At 38.1% G+C, this 24,206-nt stretch overlaps 2 protein-coding genes across 2 annotated transcripts in view; both read left to right on the top strand.

Moving 5' to 3' along the window:
• The window catches only part of LOC125041489, a 4,193-nt gene extending 1,221 nt beyond the window's left edge, over positions 1–2,972 (top strand). Inside the window, exons 3-5 of the mRNA XM_047636495.1 lie at positions 8–182; positions 762–870; positions 2,462–2,972. Coding sequence (XP_047492451.1) covers positions 8–182; positions 762–870; positions 2,462–2,606 — 429 coding nt within the window. The 3' untranslated portion in view covers positions 2,607–2,972. The remainder of the gene's footprint in view (positions 1–7; positions 183–761; positions 871–2,461) is intronic.
• Positions 2,973–13,967: 10,995 nt separating this feature from the next.
• LOC125041437 (dnaJ homolog subfamily C member 10-like) lies at positions 13,968–22,799 on the top strand. The gene is made up of 14 exons (XM_047636393.1): positions 13,968–14,093; positions 14,518–14,685; positions 16,713–16,831; positions 17,436–17,536; positions 17,722–17,933; positions 18,210–18,425; positions 18,612–18,824; positions 19,513–19,599; positions 20,030–20,176; positions 20,412–20,625; positions 20,760–20,921; positions 21,297–21,573; positions 21,782–21,980; positions 22,175–22,799. Exons 2-14 carry the CDS (start codon positions 14,521–14,523, stop codon positions 22,403–22,405), a joined length of 2,343 nt encoding a protein of 780 aa, XP_047492349.1. The 5' UTR covers positions 13,968–14,093; positions 14,518–14,520; the 3' UTR covers positions 22,406–22,799.
• The last annotated feature ends 1,407 nt before the right edge of the window (positions 22,800–24,206 follow it).

Here is a 24,206-nt window from a genome sequence, read left to right as displayed (position 1 = left end):
CCGGCAGATTCACGACACGACATCTGGCAGCAACTACCACTTCTCTTGGCGCCGAGACCGTGACCGAAAATTCAGTCACACTGATGCTGTCAACTACTGCAGAAACCTTGGAGACAGATGGAACGCCATCAGCATAGAGACCAATGAAGAGAGTGACTACATCAATGGCGTTATTGATTCAGGTTAGTTAGTTTCTTTAATTATAACTGCAGCGCCATGGTATAATGATACTAACAGCATTTTTTTTAGTGGTGACGGGAGGGAATAATTTGAACTAACTTGGTTACATGTTCTTGGTTATAATAATGCATAATGTAAACCACAGAACTGCCGAAGGCCAGAGCAGTATTTCACTTTCCCACAGGTTACTATCTGGGTATTGTAATATTATTGTATACTTCATACAGATGTAAACTTGCATATAGATTAACTATAGACTTCACACATGTACTATATATCGATGCATACATATACATTAAAGTGCTCTTATATGTCATTACACACTGATGCACGTATATACACCGATGCATGCTTGTGTAACGATACATACTTACACACTGATAACCAGGCCTTCTTAAAAGCATCGGCAAGCTGGGCAGTTGCCTTGGGGACCCGTGCTAATCTGTATTTTGTGACTTTGTAAGTTATGCATTGTCCGGGGACCTATAATGCTGTTAAGGCGACCTTGCTGATACCTGTATATCGATGCATACACTGATGCACGCTGACGTATTAACGTATGACACTCCTACTCCTCTTAGACAACGTGCCATACATCTGGACGAGCGGGTCGAAGGTGGGCAACGACTGGCGGTGGAACGGGCCCGGAGCGGGGGCCTTCCAGGGACTCAACTGGAGCAGCACAGGAGGGTAAGGATCGGAGACGCTTTTCAGTCGAGTTAAAATCTAGGAAGTTTTGTTAATATTAGGTTATTTTAAAATTGTGAGATAGTGGTGTAAATTTAATACATTTATTGGGATTGATATTAGTGTTGGTATTTGAATATTAGGTTTGCTATTAGTGTCATACTTTTGTTACCATTTTCAGTTAAATGTTCTCGGTTATTCGCTCTCCGTTGGTATTGGAGCTTGAAATAGTTTAGTTTCTTTCTTTGGTGTATTCTTTTATTCTATAATTCGCATTTTTCCTCTTCTGTTTCATCCATTTTCTCTTCCGTATCTTCCCTTTTGTCTTTTTGATCCAACGTAGTTATTCAACATTAGAAATTTAAAAGTTTTGAAAGACATCCGCCCGTAAAGTATCGTTTCGACGCAACGAATTAGGTTCGGAAAAAGCGCGGGAAGCCACGATGACGTTACAAACAGTCCATCTCCTTGGGTCTGTCTGTTTTATTTATTCACCATTTCTGTGCCTAGATATAATTCCATCTTTCGTTCATTAATTTAATAACTTTGTCATGTATTCATTCAACCGTTTCTTTCTTTCCATCATTCACTTATGTACCCATTCATTATTTCATTCCTGTCTGTAATGTAAGCGTTATTAGCTTCCCTTTCAGTGTCTGTCACCTTGGCAGATTATTACTAGTTATCAATAATGTAGTGGTGCCAATAGTTGTAGGAAAAGAACACTATATGGAAAGATTTATATTTATTTTCTAATTTATTGATATGCGAGAGGTAATTATCTGTAGGTACTGTAGGTGAGACCAAATCCAAGGACTTTGATTATGACTTTGAATTAACGAGGTCATAATTTGCATATTGCTCCACATCTCCCAGGAAGTATCCCATGGCCCCCAGCTTGGGAACCTCGAACTAGTTGAATTATACCATAAACTGGCTCTGCTACACCGTAGCCGTTTCTACTACTACTGCCATCGCTCGTGAAACAAAATTCGCGGTAAACAGATCTGAAAAAATATTAGTCTATTCGGCTTCAGATACATTAGCTGTATCGGCCAGTCACCTACTGTGACGTTATCAAAGCTTCCCCGCGTTTTTTCCTGGGATTTATTTTTGACTCGGCGGCCGAGCACACGCGAAGGGCGATTTCTGTCAATGCTAATCTGATTATTATTTTTTCCTTGTCGTGAGGCGTATTGCTGAATTGTATAAAAAGGAATAGATTTTGGCAAAACAAAATTAGAACAGGCTATTAACTTAAACGTCTTATTCTTTACTTTTGTTAGTCACTACTGTCATTATTTCTCCTCTCTTCTGCATTGTTTTTTATCATCCTCTCATTTTCGTCTAACACACTAATATCTACATCATTTGCATCTTCCCCACTATTATCTTTATCATTTTCATCTTTCTCATCTCGTCTCCACCACTTATTGCTACCATGTCTGTCCTCTCCCCTCCTCCACCATTATTTATCACGTTTCTCCTCGCCTCTCAACCATTCAACTGTCACTATCTATCACTATCTATCCTCCACCATTTCCTATCAACAGCATTTTGTTCTCCACTCATTCACGCATTCCTCCTCCGCCAGATTCGGAACCGCGCAACCCGACAACAGATTTGGAGACGAAAACTGCCTTGGTATTCTCAATCGCTTTTACATCAACGACGGTATCACTTGGCACGACATCGCCTGCTTCCACCTCAAGCCTGTGGCGTGTGAGCAGCGCCTTTAGCTGAAAACCTGAGTTGGAGTTATCAAAACTACTCATTCTTACTGTCTTAATTTCTTTTGCAAGGTTTACGAGTATTGGTTAGCCGTGTATGATTTATCAAAAATGGCAATTCTTACCAGAAGTCAGTCACCTTTGGTTTAAAAATGGCAAAATGGCTATCGGTGCAGTGATTAACTTGCATCTGGTAGTCGCTTTTAAGAAAGGTATTATATTCACTAGCTGTGACAATATTGAATGTTTGCTTTGGACAGAGAAGAGATTTAAACAAGTTATCAACTTTATTTTAATGAAGTCAGTGATTTTTCTTCATTATAGTTGTGCAAGTTTAGGATTAGTGCCATGTGTTACATACACCATTCAGTAAGATTTCGGTATTTTAATTATCCCTTCCACATACAACAAGAAAGTTTTTCGTCACCTGTAGTTCAGGGCTGGGATACTCAAAACTACCCGTCCGTTACAAGGTCGAGGAGGTTGTAACCGCTTTACTACATCGTACCTTCCGATCTCCTTACTACATTGTAGACCACCGATACTCAAAAAATAATTACAACGTAGTAAGCACATTGGAAGGCCCGTGTTTACATTGTACGTTGATTCCATTGACTGCCAAGAGAGGGCAGACTGGTAGTCGATTGACCAATTAGCAGTTAGCCTATTAGACGTAACAACCAATGGAAATTCCAATTGAAATTCCCCGGTATTTAATATGAAAACGGCATGTTACAGTCAATTAAGGTATCTGTCGACTAAGTAATCGGGAAATAAACCCTACTATATCCGGTTTCAAACTCTTACGAGAGCCCCGGAGCAGTTGTAATCTACAAGGTACTTTACAATGTGTGACGTCATAACATGGCTAATTTTGTTTCGAGTATGGCCTTCGGAGGCCTTACGACATTGTAACGGCTCCGTTGTAAGATACAACATTGTAAGCTGTTTTGAGTATCCGGCCCCAGAAATTTTCCGGAATGTTCTAATAATAGTCGCACAATTGTAGTTAACTACTACTATATCGTACAAAAGCTGTGTAAGCTGGGAGAAATTCAAGTATCAGATAAAAATAATGGTCTCCTCTAAATCAGTGCTTCTTAACCTTTTTACTGCCACTCCTTCATTAGGAATCGGTTCTTCTTCCACATAAAATACTTCATCATAGTGCTATATGACCTTTAACTTCTTGCGCATTTATTTTAACCATTAAGCATTCCTTCCGCACCCCCCTGCATCTTTAGATCTCCCTATCCTTGGGTTTCGCGGTATAGGATGCGAGTAACTAAGGAAGGACAGAAAATGCTAAGATCCCATATGCCTGATAAGCACTCGCTTAATGCCGTTGATGCATAAGGATAAGTCCGATATGCGAAGCTGAGCTTCGCCCGGGCTATGCCAATGAGGGGAGCCCGGCCTGTGTCGACTAATGCCGACTCGCTAACGTGTGTCAGCTGGTGCTGACTCGTCTTAGTCCTTACCCGCCGTGGTGCCCAGCCACAGCAGTAACCTCCAGGCGACAATTGCAACTTCTCGCGCCTGAGCGGGGCGCGAACCGCCGACCCCTCGGATGAGAGGCCGACACGTTACCACTGTACTAGCCCGGAGGCTCCGTTGATGCACAACTGACGAGCCTGTGATCGAGTGAAATCAACGGGTAGTGCCGTCTTTGGTATTTTGTTAGTCCGTTAATTTGCTCGAATAAAATGTGTAGTTTGACTGTATATGTGAACTATCAAATTAATTAGGTTTACAATCAACTGAAGCATAAGAAAACCAGGTTTCTCTTGTCTTCTGTGCTTCCTCGGTTTTGAATTTGTTCCTGTGTAGCCTATATAATCAAACTACTTGTGAAAATTGCAACATTATAACAAATACTGCAGGCAAAGTTAAGATATGGTTACAGTACAGGTGATGACAATAACACACGAAAAATGGTCAACATTACCAGTGGTTGGTGATACTAGGCAACCAACAACCTGCCTGGTCACCGTCTCCTTTTTTATTCGTTTATTTCGAATGGCTCATACCACCGCAAAGTGCTGTCTGAAGGTGTCAACTTTTACGAAGGCCGCTTTATGACCAGTTTCCCTTTTCTTGAAGCTGCGTGCGTTTCTTTTCCATTTGCGCATCAAATGAACGAATGGTAACAAAAGTAGAAAATGAGGGGATGTCATAGCTTCTGAAGATATAACATCGAAGTGAGCCAGTTACACCTCGCTTCGTGAAATTAGTACTCTTAAATTCCTTTATTTTCTACCCCCCCCCCCCCAATCCTTTGCCCGTTGTTGTCGTGGGGGGCTTAGGAGACGAAGACTGAGACCCAATGATGGGGAACTCCTCAACCTTGGGACTCGGCCATCGACTCAACTAATTTTGCATAGTCTTTTTCCCCACTCATACTTTTCGTTTCAGTTTCTTCACCAATCCCTTCTACTATCCACCACCTAAGGTGTGAGAGCCGTGCTGAAAGGATGAAAGGCTGACTTTGTCAGTCCTGAACGGCCTGAGGGAACCATGGGCACGGTATTCCCCAGCCATACCTGGCCCTTACCCCTCAAGGGGACCCTGAGGGGTGGACTATTTTTTTTCCCCAACATACTCCAGGCTTATCATGGCCAATAATGAAGACGTAATCCCACTCTTAAGGGCAATGAGGCTTGCCCCTTTATCAAATAGCCCCAAGTCAAGCTCTCCTTTGACCACGGCTCCGAACACTGCAACAACTCCCCCATCATCAATGCATGCTAGTACAGTAACAACCCTAAACAACAACCAACCCCCAGGAGACATTTCTACTCTCCCAACATGCTCAACTTCAACACCTTTACTCCCACAACCTTCTCCATCAACCACCCCATCTCCCCTTATTACTACTTTACAACCTTATTGCCCACCTCCCCATAACACTACCTCCCTCAACACTACCTCCCTCAACACTACCTCCCTCAACACTACCTCCCTCAACACTACTCCCTCTTCCACGTGCCCCCGTCCTTCTACTACCCCCATCTCTACAAAATTCTTAAATAATCTATTTAGCCCAGCTAAATAGGACCGATTTTTCGTGATCCCTCCCACAACTTCTCACACTTTCTGCTTTGACAACTTGTTTTCATTCCTCAAATACATATACATCCTTCACTTGATCTAACCCCTATACATTACCTTACCCAACCTTAACCCATTTACTCGTCAATTCCTTTGCCCAACTTTGACAACTAATCACTAACTCAACCACCCTTCACTACCATTTACTATAGTGCTACATGACCTTAGATGTCTAGCACATTTATTTTGCTTTTAACCATTAACCATTAACCCTCTCCTAAACCCAACCCCCCTCCATCTAACTTCCCCTCTTCTACCTCCTACCTTCCCCAGTCAAATTATTTTGCCATCCTAAACCCAGACACTCCAATCTCTACCCAATCAAATTATTTTGCCATCCTAAATCCAGACACCCCAATCTCTACTACAGCCTTCCCTTCCCCTCTCCCTCCCCGCACTACCCGCAGCAGACAGAATAAACGTTCCACCCCCTCTTCCCCCCCCTCACAAGAAAACCTTTATCTCTTGAAGATATCCAGAACTACATAATCGAGTCCCAAACTAATACTCGCATCTTCAAATTCTACTCCCGCTCCCTCCACACTCAAAGTGACTGCCGATATCCATCCTCCTCCTACTCATATTCTCCCTTCAACCAATCCTCCTACCCCATCCCAACAAAACCCATTCCCCCTGACTCCAGCCCCACCTATATTATCTTTCAGTCCCACATATTCTATTGTCATGCCCATATCCTCCCTACATAGACATCCCAACTTATCAGACATCCTTACAGAATCTCACACTTTCTGCTTTAACAACCTGTTTTCCTTCCTCAAACGCATATATATCCTTCACTTGATCTAACCCCTTTACATTACCTCATCCGACCCTAACCCATTCACTCACCAATTCCTTAACCCAGCTTTAACAACTAATCACTAACCCAACCATCCTTCACTAACATTAACTATAGTGCTATATGACCTTAGATGTCTTGCACATTTATTTTGCTATTAACCATTAACCATTAACCATGATTTGAATTGAATCGATTCGCCTGGTGTAAAGGATTACAATGACGCTAGTGTGGCGAATCAACACGATTCATGAATCGTGTTGATTCTTCATGAATTGAATCGATTCGATTCGCTTGGTGTAAACGCAGCCTAAGGTTTAACATCTCGTCATTCTTTACGCAGTCCCGTTAAAGAAAACCGAACATTGATTGAATAACATTGCACAAAACACAATTCATACACATCCCACCGCATCCCTTACTTGTTGCTGCCGTGGGGGAGACAGGGACTGAGTCCCAATGAGGCCCAATATAGGTGATCACCTCTACCTTGGTCCATCCCCATCCCTTGCTCGTTGTTGACGTGGGGGAGGGGGCTTAGGAGACGGGGACTGAGGCCCAATGTAGGGGGTCACCCCTGCCTTGGTCTTCAGCCAATTTTGCAGGGTCTTTTCTTCTCTCTTTTTCCTTTTATTCATCCCCTTGTTCTGTCCACGTATCCTAATCCCTAAACTAATTTTTGCCGTTTTCGCCACAGTACTTTTTCATAATGTTTTCTACTCCCTTCACTCCTTACCTTTCTAACAGTCATTACTTTATACTATACTCCATAAGCTCAATCTATCTCAACTTTTCACTAGTACCTCTAGTACTGTTCAACCTAAAAATTACCCCAATCATTAACTCGTTCTTAACCCTCTTTTTTCTACTCTAATTTACCATATGACCTTTGATTTCCTCACCTGGGGGCTTTGCTATCACCATGTTTTGAATACGCCGCTAATGACCTTAGATGTTGACGTGGCAGAAATTTTTCAATAAATAAATCTACCTTGATCCTCCACTAATTTTGCATGGCCTTTTCTTCCCCTATCCTTTTCCTTCTCTTCTGCATCCCCTTCATCGTTAACTCATTTTTACCGTTTTGGCCACAATACCATACCATAATGCTATATGAGCATTGATGTAAGGTACATTTGTTTGGTTTGGCTATTAACCATTCTAGAAATCCACAAACATCACCTTTATTGAAAAAAAAAAAAAAACTCTAGGGGCTTTATCCTCTGGTTATCATCGATCTTCCTATATCTTAATACCATATATTTATATACAGTAATACTAGATTTACCTCTTAATCAACCAAAAGGTTCAAGAGCAGATGCTTGCATCTAATTATGTATGGGTTGTGATCACATCAGCATCACCAGTACCACGGTACTAACCTTTTTATAAAACTGTACTTCACCTAGTGGTAGTAGAACTACAACAGCAACATATGAAAGAATTTATACATATTATCCGTGAATACCAGAAAAACATTACATAGAAATTTAAAATACACCATAACATTTAGTCAATATAGAGTTATCATTAATCCAAATCCCTTGCTCGTTGTTGTCGTGGGGGGGGGGGGGGGGTGCTGGAAAGTTGAAAGGCTGGTTTTGTGTCCGGGAGCCATGGACACGGTATTCCCTTGGTTAATTGTCCAACCCTTACCCCTCATGGAGACCCTGAGGGGTAGACCGTTTCCTCTCTCCATTTATTTCAAGCTTACCATGGCCAATGATGATGTTTTACCCTTATTAGGGGCATTAAGGCTTGTCCCTTCATCAACTAGCCTATCTAAATCTGATCTCTCCTTTGACCACGGCTCCGACTGATAATACCCCCTCCTGTTATCAACTCTATCTACTCTGAATTCTCCACCCAGGTCATTACTCATCCTTCAGAATACACCCCTTCTTCTCTCCCAACATCTTCCACTCCATCTTTTACTGCACAGTCTTCCCCACCCACCTTATTACTACTCTTTATCCTTATTGTCCTCCTCCCAACATTACTACCTCTTTCCATACCACCCAATCTTCCCCCCGCCCTCGTCCTTCTGCTGCTTCCACCTCTGCACATCTTTTGAGTACCCTTTTGGCCCAATCAAGTGGGACCAATTCTTTGTAATTCCCCCTACGGCCCCATGCTCTGACAATACCCTTCTCTTCCAACAATGTCTCCAAAAACAAGTGGACAAAGTTTCCTTTCGCAGTCGTTCTGATCGTTCACGCCTTCTGAGTCCCAAGCTCGTGCACTAACTACCCTGGTAAACCTATTCCTGCCTAACCTCACTCCTCCCTTAATACTTGTACCGGAACTGTTTTTGTCTTTCCAACTGACTGTCCTGTCTACAACAAGGACTGGTCAGCTTATGAAAACGACTTGCTCGCATGCCTTGTCGACTATGATGCAGTGGCAGTCCAGTGCTACACTATTCCTCCCAGGGGCCAACGGAAGTCCTACACCAATATTGCCAAGATTAACTTCCGTAGACATGACCTAGAGGGTGGCATAGCTCAGTGGTAGAGCGCTGGCTTTGCAATCGCAAGGTCCTGTGTTCGCGCCCGGCCGCTGCCCCTCTCAGTCGACTCAGCTGTTAATGAGTACTGATATGCTAACGTCAGCATGTTGGGGTCAAAGTCGGGCCGGAAAGGAACTGGCAATCCTACCGCGGCTTAGTAAGCATGTTTCTCTGTGAAAATGTCCCCTACGTTCACATGGACATGGGACCAGCCTTGACTTTGAGACATGACCTCCCCCATGAAGTTTCTATTGGTGGAGTGTCCTGCCCTGTCCGACCATATTTTTCTTTGTGCCTTTTCGAAAATTGTGCTTCGCCTTCCCCTCCCATCTTCTCAAGAATTTCCAGTGTCTGTTCCCTCTACCCTTAACCAACATATCCAGATATTCCAATCTCTACCACTTCCCCAATGCCTATCAATCCCCCTCCTCATTCTATCTGTCGCACCATACAACCTAAACATCCCACTCCATCTTCTCCTACCACATCCTCTCCTACACCCACCTATCCCTCTGCTCCTCGGACATCTATTCCCTCCTCTCCTCCGCATAAGAAAACCTTTGGTTCTCAGACCTCCCCATCCAACTTCCCTCCAGAAACTCTTGAAGACATCCAAAAATTCATAAACATGACTCATCCACCCTCTAATCCCTTTATTCACTCTACAATTAAAACATCTGCCGATTTCCATCCTCATCCTCCTCAAGTTCCCCCTACCCCTCTTCCTCCCACTCACTCAAATAACACCCCATCCTCCTCTTCTCTATGTGCATCACCAATCCCTCTTCCTTCCCCATTATCCTTACCACCCCCACTTAGATGCTTACGTGACTCCCATAAGTCAAAAATAAATGTCCTGTGGTTCCCTGTGTGGTTCTTCCCGGTACTTCACCGCCATCCCCTGTTCCCTTATTTCATTCTCAGGATTCTTCTCCGACTTCAACAACAATCGTTTCTTACTGTATTGCCATCTGATTGTTTCATAATTCTCTTTTGCAGTTTTCCCATACAGTGTTTCTCTCCCTTCCTCAGACACGTACTCTCAATTTGACCTGATCGCCCTATACTTTTAACCACATCCTTTTACAAATCCTCACTGTATTCCATTTGCTCCCCCTCTATATCCCTTTCAATAATATTCTGCCCTACAGCGTTCTACAACCTTTGACATCTAAAACATCTTATCCTGATCATTTGCTCATTATCACCCTTTTCGCCACAGTACTTACTATGGTGCTATATGACCTTTGATGTCTAGCACATTTATTTATTCTAACCATTAACCATTAATCCAATAGGATTTTCTTTATGGTCTATTGAGTGTTATCCACCGCCCCCCTCCCCCCCCCCCCAAAAAAAAAAAAAAAAAAAAAAAATATATATATATATATATATATATATATATATATATATATATATCCCCAGCTAATTGTGCTCACTTCGCCCATCCTTTGCCCCCCAAGCAAAGGATGAAATGACATCCCTGTTTTTCTTCTTCCTCTTGCCTTTTCCATTTCAACTTCATCACCTTCTTCTGTCCACTTATCCAAATCGTTAACTCCTATTTACCCTTTTCACCACAATACTTTACCATAGTGCTGTGTGACCTTTATTGTCTGGTACATTTGTTTGTTTTGACCACTGATCATTATAGAAATCCACAAACATCACCTTACTGAACCCAAAAAACTTTCTTACATGGGGGATCGCCTCCAAGCCCCACCCTATTACTATATTTTGTACACGCTGCTAATAGCCTTAGATGTTGATGTGACAATTTTTTTTTTCAATAAATAATAATGATCATACACATTTCCACGATGGGATTCCAAAGTCCTCTTCAATATTTAAAAAACAACATCAGGTGCCCATTACCCTCTAGTTTAATTAATATCCTCATTGTTTAGTTTTTTATTAATTTACCTGAAGTCGATATGTCCTTCCTCTCTCAATGATTTCATAAATATGGTTTTGTTATTTACTCCCGTTAGCTCTGTTACTAGTCAAAGTATTATTAGTTAAAGTTAGTTTGATTTTTTCCTGTTAGGAGGAAAAGCTAACTTCTATTGGAAAATATAGGCAGGTTTTTTGCTGTCGAGAAGATTATACGTAAAGGAATACGCAATTTTATTTTATTTTTTTTTTGCTGCGGAGAAAAATAGAAAGGCTAAACTAAGTAAGTAAGGTAGATAAACAACTCAGAGAGAGAAAGAGAGAGACTGAGAGAGAAAGAGAGAGACATGGAGAGAGAAAGAAAAACAGAAAAACAGACATGGAGAGAGAAAGAAGAACATATATGGAGAGAGAAAGAAAAACAGACATGAAGAGAGAAAATAAAACTGGCATGGAGAGAGAAAGAAAAACAGACATGGAGAGAGAAAGAAAAACAGACATGGAGAGAGAAAGAAAAACAGACATGGAGAGAGAAAGAAAAGCAGGCATGGAGAGAGAAAGAAAAACAGGCATGGAGAGAGAAAGAAAAGCAGGCATGAAGAGAGAAAGAAAGAGACATAAAGAGAAAGAAAGAGCGACAGAGGCAAAAAAAGAAAGCGACATAGAGAAAAAGAGAGAATCGTACTGTCTAATTATATGAAAAAAATACAAGGGTAACAATTGGATATATATGGTATACCTGTATTTACGTCTATATCTCTCTATCTATCCGTCCATCTATCTTACTTGATACAAACTTTTTTTTAGCCGCTTATATATATATATATATATATATATTGGTGTGTGTGTGTGTGTGTGTGTGTGTGTGTGTGTGTGTGTGTGTGTGTGTGTGTGTGTGTGTGTGTGTGTGTGTGTGTGTGTGCGCGCGCGCGCGCGTGCGTATATGTATGTGTGTTTTATACACATATATATGTGTGTGTGTATGCAGATATACATATATATATATGTGTGTATGCATATATGCATATATATATATATATTTGCAGGGTACATTCATGTTTCACATATTCATTACTGTAACACTTTTGTGTACATTTATATTCAACTTATCGCGTAAATATACAGTATACCTAGACATGATTATACAGGTGTGATAGTCATTATTAAACTATTTACATATATACAATGGGATATGTATGGTATTTACGTTTATCTATATCTCTCTGTCTATCCGTCCATCTATCTATTCTATTTATCCATCTATCTATTGTGCATGACATATGTTTTTATAGTCGCTTATATATATATATATATATATATATATATATATATATATATATATATGTAACACTTATTTTGGAAAAATGCAACTTGTCCACTAGAGGTAGTGGACAAGTATATATACCTAGGGCAACTCGTACAGACAAACACATCTAGCGAAGAGGAAACTAAGCGACGCATCAGTCTAGGCTGGAGCGCCTTAGGCAGACACGGCATACTAAGAGGCTCCTTGCCATTAGGTTTAGAAAGAAAAGTCTTTAATCAATGCGTCCTCCCAGTTATGACCTATGGATCAGAAGCATGGACTACAACCAAATTAATGGAAAGGAAACTAACAAGTGCCCAGAGAGGGATGGAGAGGTTGATGCAGGGAATTAGCCTAAGAGATCGGATGAGGGCGACGTGGATCAGGGAACAGACAAAAATGGCAATAGGCAGGTCATATATGTCGGAGACAGGACAACAGATGGACAAAGAAAGTAACAGACTGGGTAAGAGATAACATAACACGACCAAGGGGCAGACCAATGACAAGATGACGTGACGAAATAACGATATTTGGGAGCCGAGACTCGAAACAAAAAACGCAGACAGGCAAAATTGGAAAATATTGGGAGAAGCCTACGTTCTGCAGTGGATTGACTCAGGCTGATAATATATATATATATACATATATATATATATATATATATATATATATACATACATACATACATACATACATACATACATACATACACACACACACACACACACACACACACACACACACACACACACACACACACACACACACACACACACACACACACACACATATATATATATAAATATATATATATATATTTATATATATATATATATATATATATATATATATATTTACATACACACACCAAACGCTCACGTCTCACATATTTATCCAAATTTGCATAAGCGGTAAATAGGGACAGTATTCGTAGGACATATTCATTACTGTAACACTTGTGTGGACATTTATATTCAACTTACTGTATAAATCTACAGCATACCTAAACATGATCATACAGGTGTGACAGTCGTTATCAGACTATTTTCATACATACATGCATACTTACTTACATTACTTACACCCATCCTTCATTCTTTACTCCCATATATACACATACTTTCATACATGCATACCTACATTACTTCAAACAGACATACAGACATATACATTATACTTTAATATATCTACATAACTTCATACATACATACATACAGACAGACATATATATACATTATACTATAATATACCTACATAACTTCACACATACACACATAGGTACGTACATAAATATATACACATAAGCGCATACACTAATACCTTGAGATCATTGACCCCCCCCCCCCCCCGCCCCCTTGTATACTTTTACACTGATGTTCAGCGTGTCCTTTTCTTATTCGTCGATGAGACACATTTCCCTTACTTTGTGTCGACTCTAGGAGGCTTTGCCGCAAACGTCATTATTTTGATAAGTTGTGTTTATTACTTAGTGTTATTATTATAGCGTATTTTATCATTTTACATGTTTTTGTAAGTTCTTACGTTTGATTTTTTAATAATATGTTTGTACATCTTCAATAAAGCTCATATATGCACCTGTCAAGTACTTAAAAGCAAAAAGGATCATCTTACAAAGAATGAGAATACTAATAATAATAACTACACTAAAAACACCAACACACATTACAAAAAAAGTACTAACCACTCGAAAATCTACACCTTCAACAAAATCTCTCAAAGTCAGAACCAAAATCACGACTCGCCGGATCAGTGTCGGATGTGGTGTGATGTAAACCTAAGGGACGTGTTACCGATAGGTGTCTTCTTTCACCTAATTTTAATATTTATTTACATAATTACAGCCTCTCATTCACCGTACGTATGGTTTATTAACGTGGAAAAGTTTGTGTCTTTGTAATTTGTTGGAGGTTAATTTAGTTATGAATTAATAACATGTTGAAGTGTCAGGTCTGTTTAAGAGTTATTATTTGTGATGTGATTTTCTTTGTTTTTCTTCACAAATACACTAATTTGTGAAACGTCGGGTTTTGGCAATAAATGCTCACTCCGGATAGAAATTAGATGTAAAGTAATTAAGTAAGACTGTATAGTATCAACACTCGATTGTCGTTTCAAATTTGTGTCATGAAATATTTTATGGCAATTAGCCCTTTTTTAAATCATATTATACATTTTCTCATATTTTAATTGCACATTTCTCTTTATCGGTTAGTCACTTACATTATTTTAGTCCATAAATTGACACATCTTCATTCATGCCATTTCTACTTTCCAACAGAAAATGACAAAGCTCCTAGTCTGCCTTTTCCTCCTCTGCCACTTCTCTTCGCTTGCGTTGGCGGACGATTTCTACGAGATGCTTGGAGTGGCCAGGAATGCAAACGAGAGGGAGATTCGCAAAGGCTTTAAGAAGAAGGCCCTCACCTTGCACCCTGACAAGAACACGGTAAGCTTTAATGTTTGGTGTTACGTTGTGATGTTCTGTGCTCGGGGTTATTTATGTCCTGTTTTGGTTAAATGAGTAAATGTCGATGATGAACCCACAATGTTTTGGGAAATCAGATGTTTTCCTTTAATGATAATGGTTTTATTCTGTCAAACTTGACTTGAAACTTCTGTGATTGTTACCTTTTTAGTTTCACACAGTCATCCAATCTTGCACTTCTTATTCCTTCTTTTAATTATCAATGTTGTGATTTGTGCAAATCTCTTGTTTTTTCCATCGCAAATGATATAATGGTAAGTATTGTTAATGCTTATGAAGTGACCTTACCCCTCTGAGATTAAGTCTGAATTACTCCAGCCATGTCCCCAGACTCCCATCTGTTTGGCATTTTTTGAGACCAATTTTCTTCATTTCTGATATTATGTGTTGCCTACAAAGATTATTTAATGTATTAACAAGTGTAGTTTTCTCTTTGATTATTAGAGTGGCATTATATTTTCCTGTAAATGTATACCAAAGTATTACATGTTGCACAACTTTCTTATTATCAACTTGCCAAAGACTAGTATTATAGATGTAATACATAGCTGTGGGAAACTGGAACTATAACCTGTGATCTGTTAAGGAAAAGAGCTATATCAGTAAATTTTATTGTAAGCTTATACATGTTATTTTTTATAATTTAATATGAAAGATTCCAATGTTCTGTCCATTGTAAAGCTTTTTTCCCTTATGGGTTACCTCTCACCAACAAACACCAGTTGGTTTGTGAGAGAGGTAGATGGGTATATGTTTAGAGAATACTTTTAGGTGAAATTGAAATTGACAGTTTATTTAGTCTAAACATTTTACAAGAACTGTCTTGTACATTGTTTGAATTCTAACCAGGCTTTTTGTAGAACATAAATACAACCATTTCTTTTTCATGGAATATAGGTTGAGTAGCAAGTGAATTTGTCCAGTAAGCCTAATGGCCAGATTTTGATCCATATTTGGAAGCACCCAGCTAAATCAATAAATGGTCTATGGTATCTAGCTGGTGATAGTTTACCCAATGGCATCTGAATATTACTGTGTAACCCAGTCATGCTGGGAGCCCCCAGTGCTATACCACATGTCAGGGTGCTTGCTGAGTCAGCTGCTCAAGCTAAAATTAGAAGCACAGAAAACAAAATTACCCCCATACCTATGATCTGGGCTGTGGCATAATTTTTTTTTTTTTATGTAGTGGGGCTAAAAAGAGGGACTTTTGAGGGACTATTTTTCCCCAAAGAATGCAGCCACAGCCAAAAAAATACAGATCTGTTTTGTGTGTACAAATTAGAACAGGCTTTGACTGTGCATGATGCAGACGTCATCCATAATGAGATAGGCCATCCTGGTGTAAATGGGTTAAAAAATAATTTGGATCATCAGTAAACTAAGAAAAATATGTCTCAGTTAGATTATCTGTGCATAAGCAAGATTTTTATTTTTTTTTTGACAAGGATTTGTTGTAAAAAGACTTCACACTAATGAACTAGAAAAGAAAATTATACAGTTCAAAGTAAATTATAATTTACAGTATTAACAAATACCTCTGATATACTCTACTTCATTTCGGTTTTTTATTTGCCAGTAAATCTGAGGCCACTGGTGAGATTGTGGGTGTCTTTAATATTTACTTTTTTTTTGTGTAAAATTTTGATAGTATATTTATATATATATTTTTTTTACATATTTTTGTTTGGTTGCCTATAAGTCTTAAGATATTCTAGAAAATATTTTTACATCTTGATGTATTAAAATTCTCCTCTGGATTAATGAAAACAATAATCAAATGAAGAAATCTCATAGGGGCTTTCAGTCATGCTTTAAGGTTTTTTGGTTAAAACCTTAAAAAAATATATATATTATTCTTGGATTTGGGTTTGAAGTCCAATAATATATATTTTTTTATGGTTACTTTTTTATTAATTGCACATAAGTGTACATTAAAAGAGCAATGTGTGTGAACAGAATTATGAGAACTTTCTGTTTTTTTCCAGGATGACCCCGATGCCCATGAAAAATTTGTGCGGCTAAATCGTGCTTATGAAGTACTGAAGGATGAAGACCTCAGGAAGAAGTACGACATGTATGGAGAGGAAGGACTGGATGAAAATAGGTTTGTTGAGTTTTCCTTTTCAAAGTTAGTAGAAAAATTAAGCATACTTGATTTTTTGTGTGTGAAATTTATTAGAGGCTAGAATAAGGGCTGTTTAGAAGGTAATGCAGATTTTCTAATGAATAGATAGGCCTCATAGATTTTTGAAGGATTTTTGATAAGCATGCATGGGAAACTATTTTTCTAGATAGCCACCTGGGAATCACAGGCCCATATTACAAGTATGTGACAAGTTTTTGGATTCCCTTATTATATACATCTACTGCCTCCACATTCAGAAGCTAGGTAAATTTGTTTAGTGATGTTGAGCTGCTTATTGTTTTTGAGGTGGTTCATACCACTAGATAATAGATCTCTCCTGCATTTCTGGATGACCCTTACAATTGTTTAGTACCTAGTGCCTTTTTGGTCATAGTAAAAGGTTGCCTATATTTCTGAATGAGCTGGTGGCAGATGTGTATGATGAATAAAGCCAAGAGACCTATTATATCGTAGTCCAAAAACTGATTCTACTTTCTGTTTCATACCATGAAGTAAAACCTAGTATGAATAAGAACATCAGGGAAAGCATGAATGTTAATGGTAATATGACTGTTATTTTCAGGTCATCTGGGAATCAGTATCATTCTTGGAGCTATTATCATGACAATTTCGGCATATATGATGATGACCCAGAAGTTGTTACTCTCAACAAAGCAGACTTTGGTATGTTATTCCTTGCCATATGTGAATGGTATTTATATGTAATTTTTTCTAAAATTGATTTTTTTTTTTTTTTTTTTTTTTGATTGAGCCATCACAGCCATCAATTTGGAATAACTTGTCATAGTATCTAAGTATAATATCAGTAACTTATTTTTTCATAAATAAATCCCATTTTTCGTCAACAGAGCAAAGTGTCACTGGATCGGAAGACATATGGTTTATCAATTTTTACCACCCGATGTGCTCTCACTGCCACACCCTGGCTCCAGTGTGGCGTGAAGTTGCTCGGGACCTGGAGGGTGTAGTGCGGATTGGTGCCGTGAACTGTGATGATGAATACCACCTTTGTTCCTCTCAGGGTATTCGATCATACCCAACACTCGTCTCCTATCCTGGGGTAAGGCACAGGAGATCGGTATGAAAAGCTGATATGTATGTTTGTTGTTTTTGATGCTAAGAGCAATAGATATCTGTAAAATATTGGTTGCAGGTCTATTCTGAATGTGATAGAAATAAATTAACGTTTATTGATTGTGCTGCAATGTCGATTTAAGAAAATAAATTGGCAAGTTGAAAATTTTGAGGGTAGGGACGCAGTTATAGAAATTATGATTCTTTTATTTGATTTAAAACTGAATTTACAAAACTAATCATTATAATGTTTTATTTTCAGAGAATCTTCTATAGGCAAGAGAAGAGCAAGGAGAGCCTAATTGACTTCATGCTAAAACAAGTGCAATCATCTGTAATCACTCTGCAGAAATCAAACCTGGAGTCCATTTTAGAATATGAAGATTACAAGAGCAGGCCATGGCTTGTGATATTTTATGAAGACACAGATGAAGTTGATGACTTGTGGATTACTCAGAAGAAACTGAGTGCTATATTTGTAAGTGCAAGTTTGTGTGTAGATTTGCTTGTATATGTGTGTGTAAGTAGGTATTTGCATTGATTATGATTGACACCTTTGTTAGAACATGTGTATATTTTACCAAATATTTGGCAATATTTCCTAGTATATATATATATATAAAAAAAACAGGATCAAACTATTATTTGCTTCTCTCTCTCAAAGGATGGAATTGTCAACTTCGGGCGTGTAGAGTGTTTTCAGCAGAAGAGCCTGTGCTCCTCCCTGGGCATGAAGTCGGGGCTGAAGTTCTTTGAAGTTGACCAGATCAGGAAGGGCCAAGGCACAGTAATCCCCAGTCTGAATGTGCAAGAAATTGCGAAGGAAGTTTTAGCCCTGCTGCCTGAAATGAAGAAGTTGGATGAGGAGACATTTAAGGTTAGTGTTGCTGGTTATCAAATAGACAGTAAAATTATAGTAAATTATTGGACTAAAATTTAAAACTAAGTAAAATATTAGTTTTCGAGTTTGGAAAAGAGTAAATTGTGTGAACTTACGTAGACTAAGATAAGTAATATTATGTTAATGGGGAAATTGTTTTTGTGAAAAGTTATTTTGTATTAGACATTTCTGTTATACGCTTATAAGAAAATTCATATCTTACATAGACTGATTAACCCAATGGCGACGGGTCATGGCTATCGCCGTCATAACAATACGCACGATGTGCGGCGTGCGGCTGTCCGCAGCGGCGGCCGCGCCAAAACGCCCCGAGGCAATGATTCGGCTTGATGGACCGATATCACGCGCTCGGAGTCGGCGCGCTGCCGCCGTTCGCCAGAGCGTAGAGTTTTTTTTAATTTGCTATACCAGGCGCCATTGGGTTAAGAAAACTTCTTCAAGAGGAAAGAGTAATGCAATTGAATTGAGGAGAAGTGTGCTCGTCAGTACAGAATGATTTAAGGAGTATAATAAGAAACACTTAATCAATGCACATCTATTTCCATTGTATTCATACATGTATCCATTTAATCTGCTTTAAAAATGTGTATATAGATATTTTATTTTACGTGAAAAGTTCCTCTTGTTTTGAGTCCCTGTGTTATTCTGTGAATTTGTATTGCAGAACATTCGTCGCAACCTAGAAATGCGAGAGGAAACAGTGGCCTGGTTGATGCACTTTAGCAGTGACAGTGATGATGATACATTTGAGGTGAGAGTAAAGGATGTTTGTGAAATGTACTAAGAAGAAAGACAGAGAGAAAGAGAGAATAAATAATAAGAGTTAAGATGTGATGTGTAAGGAATAGACAAATTACTTTTAAGCTTCAGTCTAAATCTTACTTTATACATCATAGAAAGAAACGGTGATTATATACAATGAAAATGGTTAATACTGAAATTTTCTTGGACTTGATAAGTTCCTGATAAAGATAATTTTTACACAGATGTCTAGAAATGAATATATCTTGAATGTACTCTGAGGTCTTTCCTGCACATAATGCACCTGCAATATAGAAAACAATGCAAACAACATAGATATGGCAGAAATGTCAAACAAGACTCCTCATCATGAGGTTTTCTTCCTTATTTCCCATTTTTCCTCTCATTATGGAAAACTGCATTCCCTTTTTCCATTTCAGATCCGTAAATTACCCGGCTTGCTTCCATCGCTGAAGATGGGCCAGGTGGATTGCTCTCTACTAAAAAAGCTCTGTGATGATCTATACATTGCTAAAACGCCAACTTTTATGATTTTCAAGCCTAGCGGAGGATATGAGTTACATCATGTGAGTTTTGGATTTTTGACTGCAAGGCTTTTTGCTTTGTTATCTGTTCAAGGAGAGGACAGACAAGCTTGAATGTTTGTGGTTCTGAGGTGTGAATATGTCATCATTAATGTTTGTTTGTTTGTTTATTCATTCTGACTCTCATTTAATTGTTCTCTAGTACACAATATTTCACTCTTTTAACATGTAAACAAGTGTAGAAATCTCCCTTTCACTCCCATGCTCATCCAAACAGGGGCGTCTGCTGGCCCATGACATTGCAGTGTTTGCTCGAGAGGGAGCAGCTGCCACACGATTCCAGATCCTGACTCCAGAGGAGTTTCCTAAGGTCCTGACAGATGGCTCTACATGGTTTGTGGATTTCTATGCTCCTTGGTGCCCACCGTGTATGAAGCTACTGCCAGAGTTTCGTAAAGCTAGCCGGCTGGTGGAGACCCCAGTAAAGTTTGGTAAGCGTTTTGTTAATGTTTATTGTTTTTGAAGTTGGTTATGGAGAATAATATTTATGGTATTGATTTTTGTTTCCTTGTTGCTTTTAGTTGTACTATCTTTAATTTTACTCTTCTTTTCTCCAACATTTCAGGTAGCATTGATTGCACTACACACCAAAGTTTGTGCACAAGGTTCAATATTCATCAGTATCCGACTACAATTTTGTACAATCAGAGTGTTCCTCATGAGTACAGTGGATACCACACTGCAGATCAAATTGTAGAATTTGTTAAGGACACACTTAACCCAGCAGGTAACTTGAATTATATGCTGTTATGTTTTCTACTTAACCTTTTTAAAGGTATATCATGTCATTTAGAACAAGATTCTCAGAATATATAGGTAGACAAAGTGATGATAATGATACTGACAGTCATAAAATGTATTTTGTTATTTAGGATATCCAAGACCTAGAACAAGTGTAGAATAGTATGTCATATTTTTATTCTACTTGCACATGTTATTAAAAAACTTTGTTCTTAAAATACAATGGTCATTCTTTTAATGTTGTTCTTTGTTCTCCTCGAAAAAAATAGGTGTGTTTTTTGTTTTGTTGTTTGTTTAGTAGAAGAAGAGCTAAGACATGAACTGGATTATGCCTGATATCACTGTTATTTCCTCCTAATAGTTATATCACTAGACGAAGACAAGTTTGACAACCTGATTGAGAACAAACCTCAAGGCGAGCTATGGGTTGTTGACTACTTTGCCCACTGGTGTGGACACTGCAAAGAAATGGCGCCTGAATATCGGCGTTTTGCACGTATAATGGCTGATGTGCCTAATGTGCATATTGCCACCATTGACTGTGCCAACTTTCGATCGTCTTGCTCTCGACAGGGTATAACAAGCTATCCCTCAATTGTGCTGTACCCGTCTGAAAGTGTGGGAACAAGGAGAGCTGAGTAAGTAGGATATTGGAGAGCAGATAACTCCATTTACTTGAAAGCTTTAATGTTATTTATTCATATGCATAATTACTTTAGATTTGTATGTTCAGCTTTGTCAGTTGGTAAGGAAACTTTATTTGAAATTTTTCTTTTAATCTTAACAAAATAATATAGGACCTTCTGAAATTTTGAGATGTTTAATAATTATATATTCACCATACAGGAAATATAATGGTTGGTCCAGAGATGCAGATTCCTTTAGACAGTGGGTGTATTCAAGGATGTCATCTGTGGTCACAGTCCTGAATGACAGGTCATATGAGCAAATACTTAATAATAGGGAACCTTGGCTTGTTGACTTCTATGCCCCTTGGTGTGGGCACTGCCATGTGTTTGCTCCTGATTTTGAAGATATTGCAAGGGTAACTAGAGATCAATGTATTGTCTACATAGTCTATATAGTCTACTTAGTGTATTTGTATTGAATTATTTATACTGATTTCTTAAGGTTCAGAATTACAAATCATGAGATACATATTTTGGTAGAAACATTGCAATAAATGCTATACATTGCAGTTCATGTTGAGAGTATAATTGTACTATATTTAATTTCCAGGCCTTACAAGGGACAGTGAAAGCGGGGAAAATTGACTGTGAGAGGTACCGATGGGTTTGCAGTGGTGCAGGTGTGAATGCATACCCTACAGTAAAGCTCTATGTTGGGTCACCGAATGGAGGCCGCCAAAATGTTAATGGAATAAACTTTCCTAACCTGAACAAACAAACTATATTGTCAAATATTCCAAGATATTTACCAAAGAATAGTAAGAATCATGACGAATTGTGATGTGGAGTTGTTTATCGCAAAGAAAGAGTTATTGCCCAAATGGATCATATATATTTTTAGCTTTAATATTTTCTTATTAAACACATTTTTCATGAATGGATGAGAATGAAACAGTAAGTGAAAGTGTGTGCCATACCTATGACAGGAAGAGTTGATTAAGCATTTTTTTGCAATATCTCCGATCGATCAAATGTTTGATATGTATTGTTCTCTTTTTCCTTGTGTAGAATGCAGAGTAAATTTTCCAAGAACTTCTGTAAGTTTAGTAGATATTCTGTGTATTACTGTAACATGTAGAATATTTTACTAACTCCTACTTTTGCTTTAATGGAAATTTGTTTTTCATGAAAGTGATTTCAGTTTCTTGGAGAAAATAATACTTGTACTACGTCAGTTGATTAGTTTTAATTATTATTTTTTTAGGTGACTTTTTCATTATTTTCATTGTAATTAGCATTCATTTGAATGTATGAGAAATAGGTTTGTGGATGACAGACATCATTAATATATTTTTTTCAAGTGCATGTTCATTCCATATGCTTCAGAGATATTGTTTTGTGATGAGTCATTTCTTAAACAAGTTCCTTATATGAGAAACAATTAAAAATAAAAAGTTTGATCACAATACCAACAGGGCATGGTTGTGAGAGATAATGTATTAAATCAAAGTCAAACTTCCATAAAACCTCTTAAGTAACATTAATTAATCCAAACTGTACTTAGGGCCTGTAATGTGTTCTGTATCATATCCTGTAATGTATTCTGATGTACTTAGGTTATGTTAAAATTGATTTCATAATATGCAGCTGAAGTCAACATTAAAAAATCTAATCTGTTACTGTATTGAGGTTTGCTGTTGTATGAAGCCCTCCTACCAACAGAATTAGTGTGTTAGGTTCTTAACAAGTAAAAACTTTTTTCTAACAACAACAAAGAAAAAATGAAAAAGTGAAGTTAAAAGTAAATATATTTTTTGTAATAGGAATATCAGTTTATCGACCAATAAAACAAAGGAAAAACAAATGATAATTGGAATAAGTTACATTTCATTGGGATAGAAGTTCACAGTGACAGTAAGAGTTCTATCACCTTTTGCAAACTGACTGTTTTTTTGGTTGTTTTATTTTCTTAGCTATGGTTTATCTCAAGCCGTAACTGATTGGTGACAATTTCGAAGAAATAGATAGACTGGTATAAGGATGTTATAGCAATAGCTTCATGCAATTTAGATATTATATTTTACAGCTTACTGATGGGAATATGCTTTACTTATCTATCATTGCTAGTAATTTACATTTTTTATGAACTTGGTTTATTCAAATTAAATGTTATTACTATTTACTTTGAAGAGGGAAAACATGTAAAACATCTAGTCTACAGCGCATTTACAGCTTTCTAGTCTTTTTTTCTGCAAGCGCCTCCTTCATCACACAAATGAAATACAGGAATTAGAAACAGTGTCACTCTGTTCAGTCTTTTGTGTGGAGTTTGATTACACGAGAAAATGGTTAGTTAGGGGTAGTTTGTATCTTGGTTGTATGCAGTTTCATTAATTTCGTTTTCTTTTTTTCTGTCCTTGAAATATTGGCAGATGTTTGTACAATATGAGTGGATTATCTCTTTTCCCATACTATGAATTTCCGATTCCCCTACAGAAGCCGACAAAACTTAGCTGGTTATAACATATTTCCAAGTGAATAGTGGTTGTTCAGCTAAAAAGCAATTGGGACACACGTATCTTGTTTATATTTTAAGGCTAAAAGGTGCTATTAAGTTATGATGGTTTTAATGAGTTTTCAGC

Source organism: Penaeus chinensis, chromosome 30 (assembly GCF_019202785.1).
Source record: "Penaeus chinensis breed Huanghai No. 1 chromosome 30, ASM1920278v2, whole genome shotgun sequence".
Lineage (NCBI taxonomy): Eukaryota > Metazoa > Arthropoda > Malacostraca > Decapoda > Penaeidae > Penaeus > Penaeus chinensis.
Note: the sequence above shows the minus strand (reverse complement) of the source record. Positions and strands in the feature narration are given on the sequence as shown.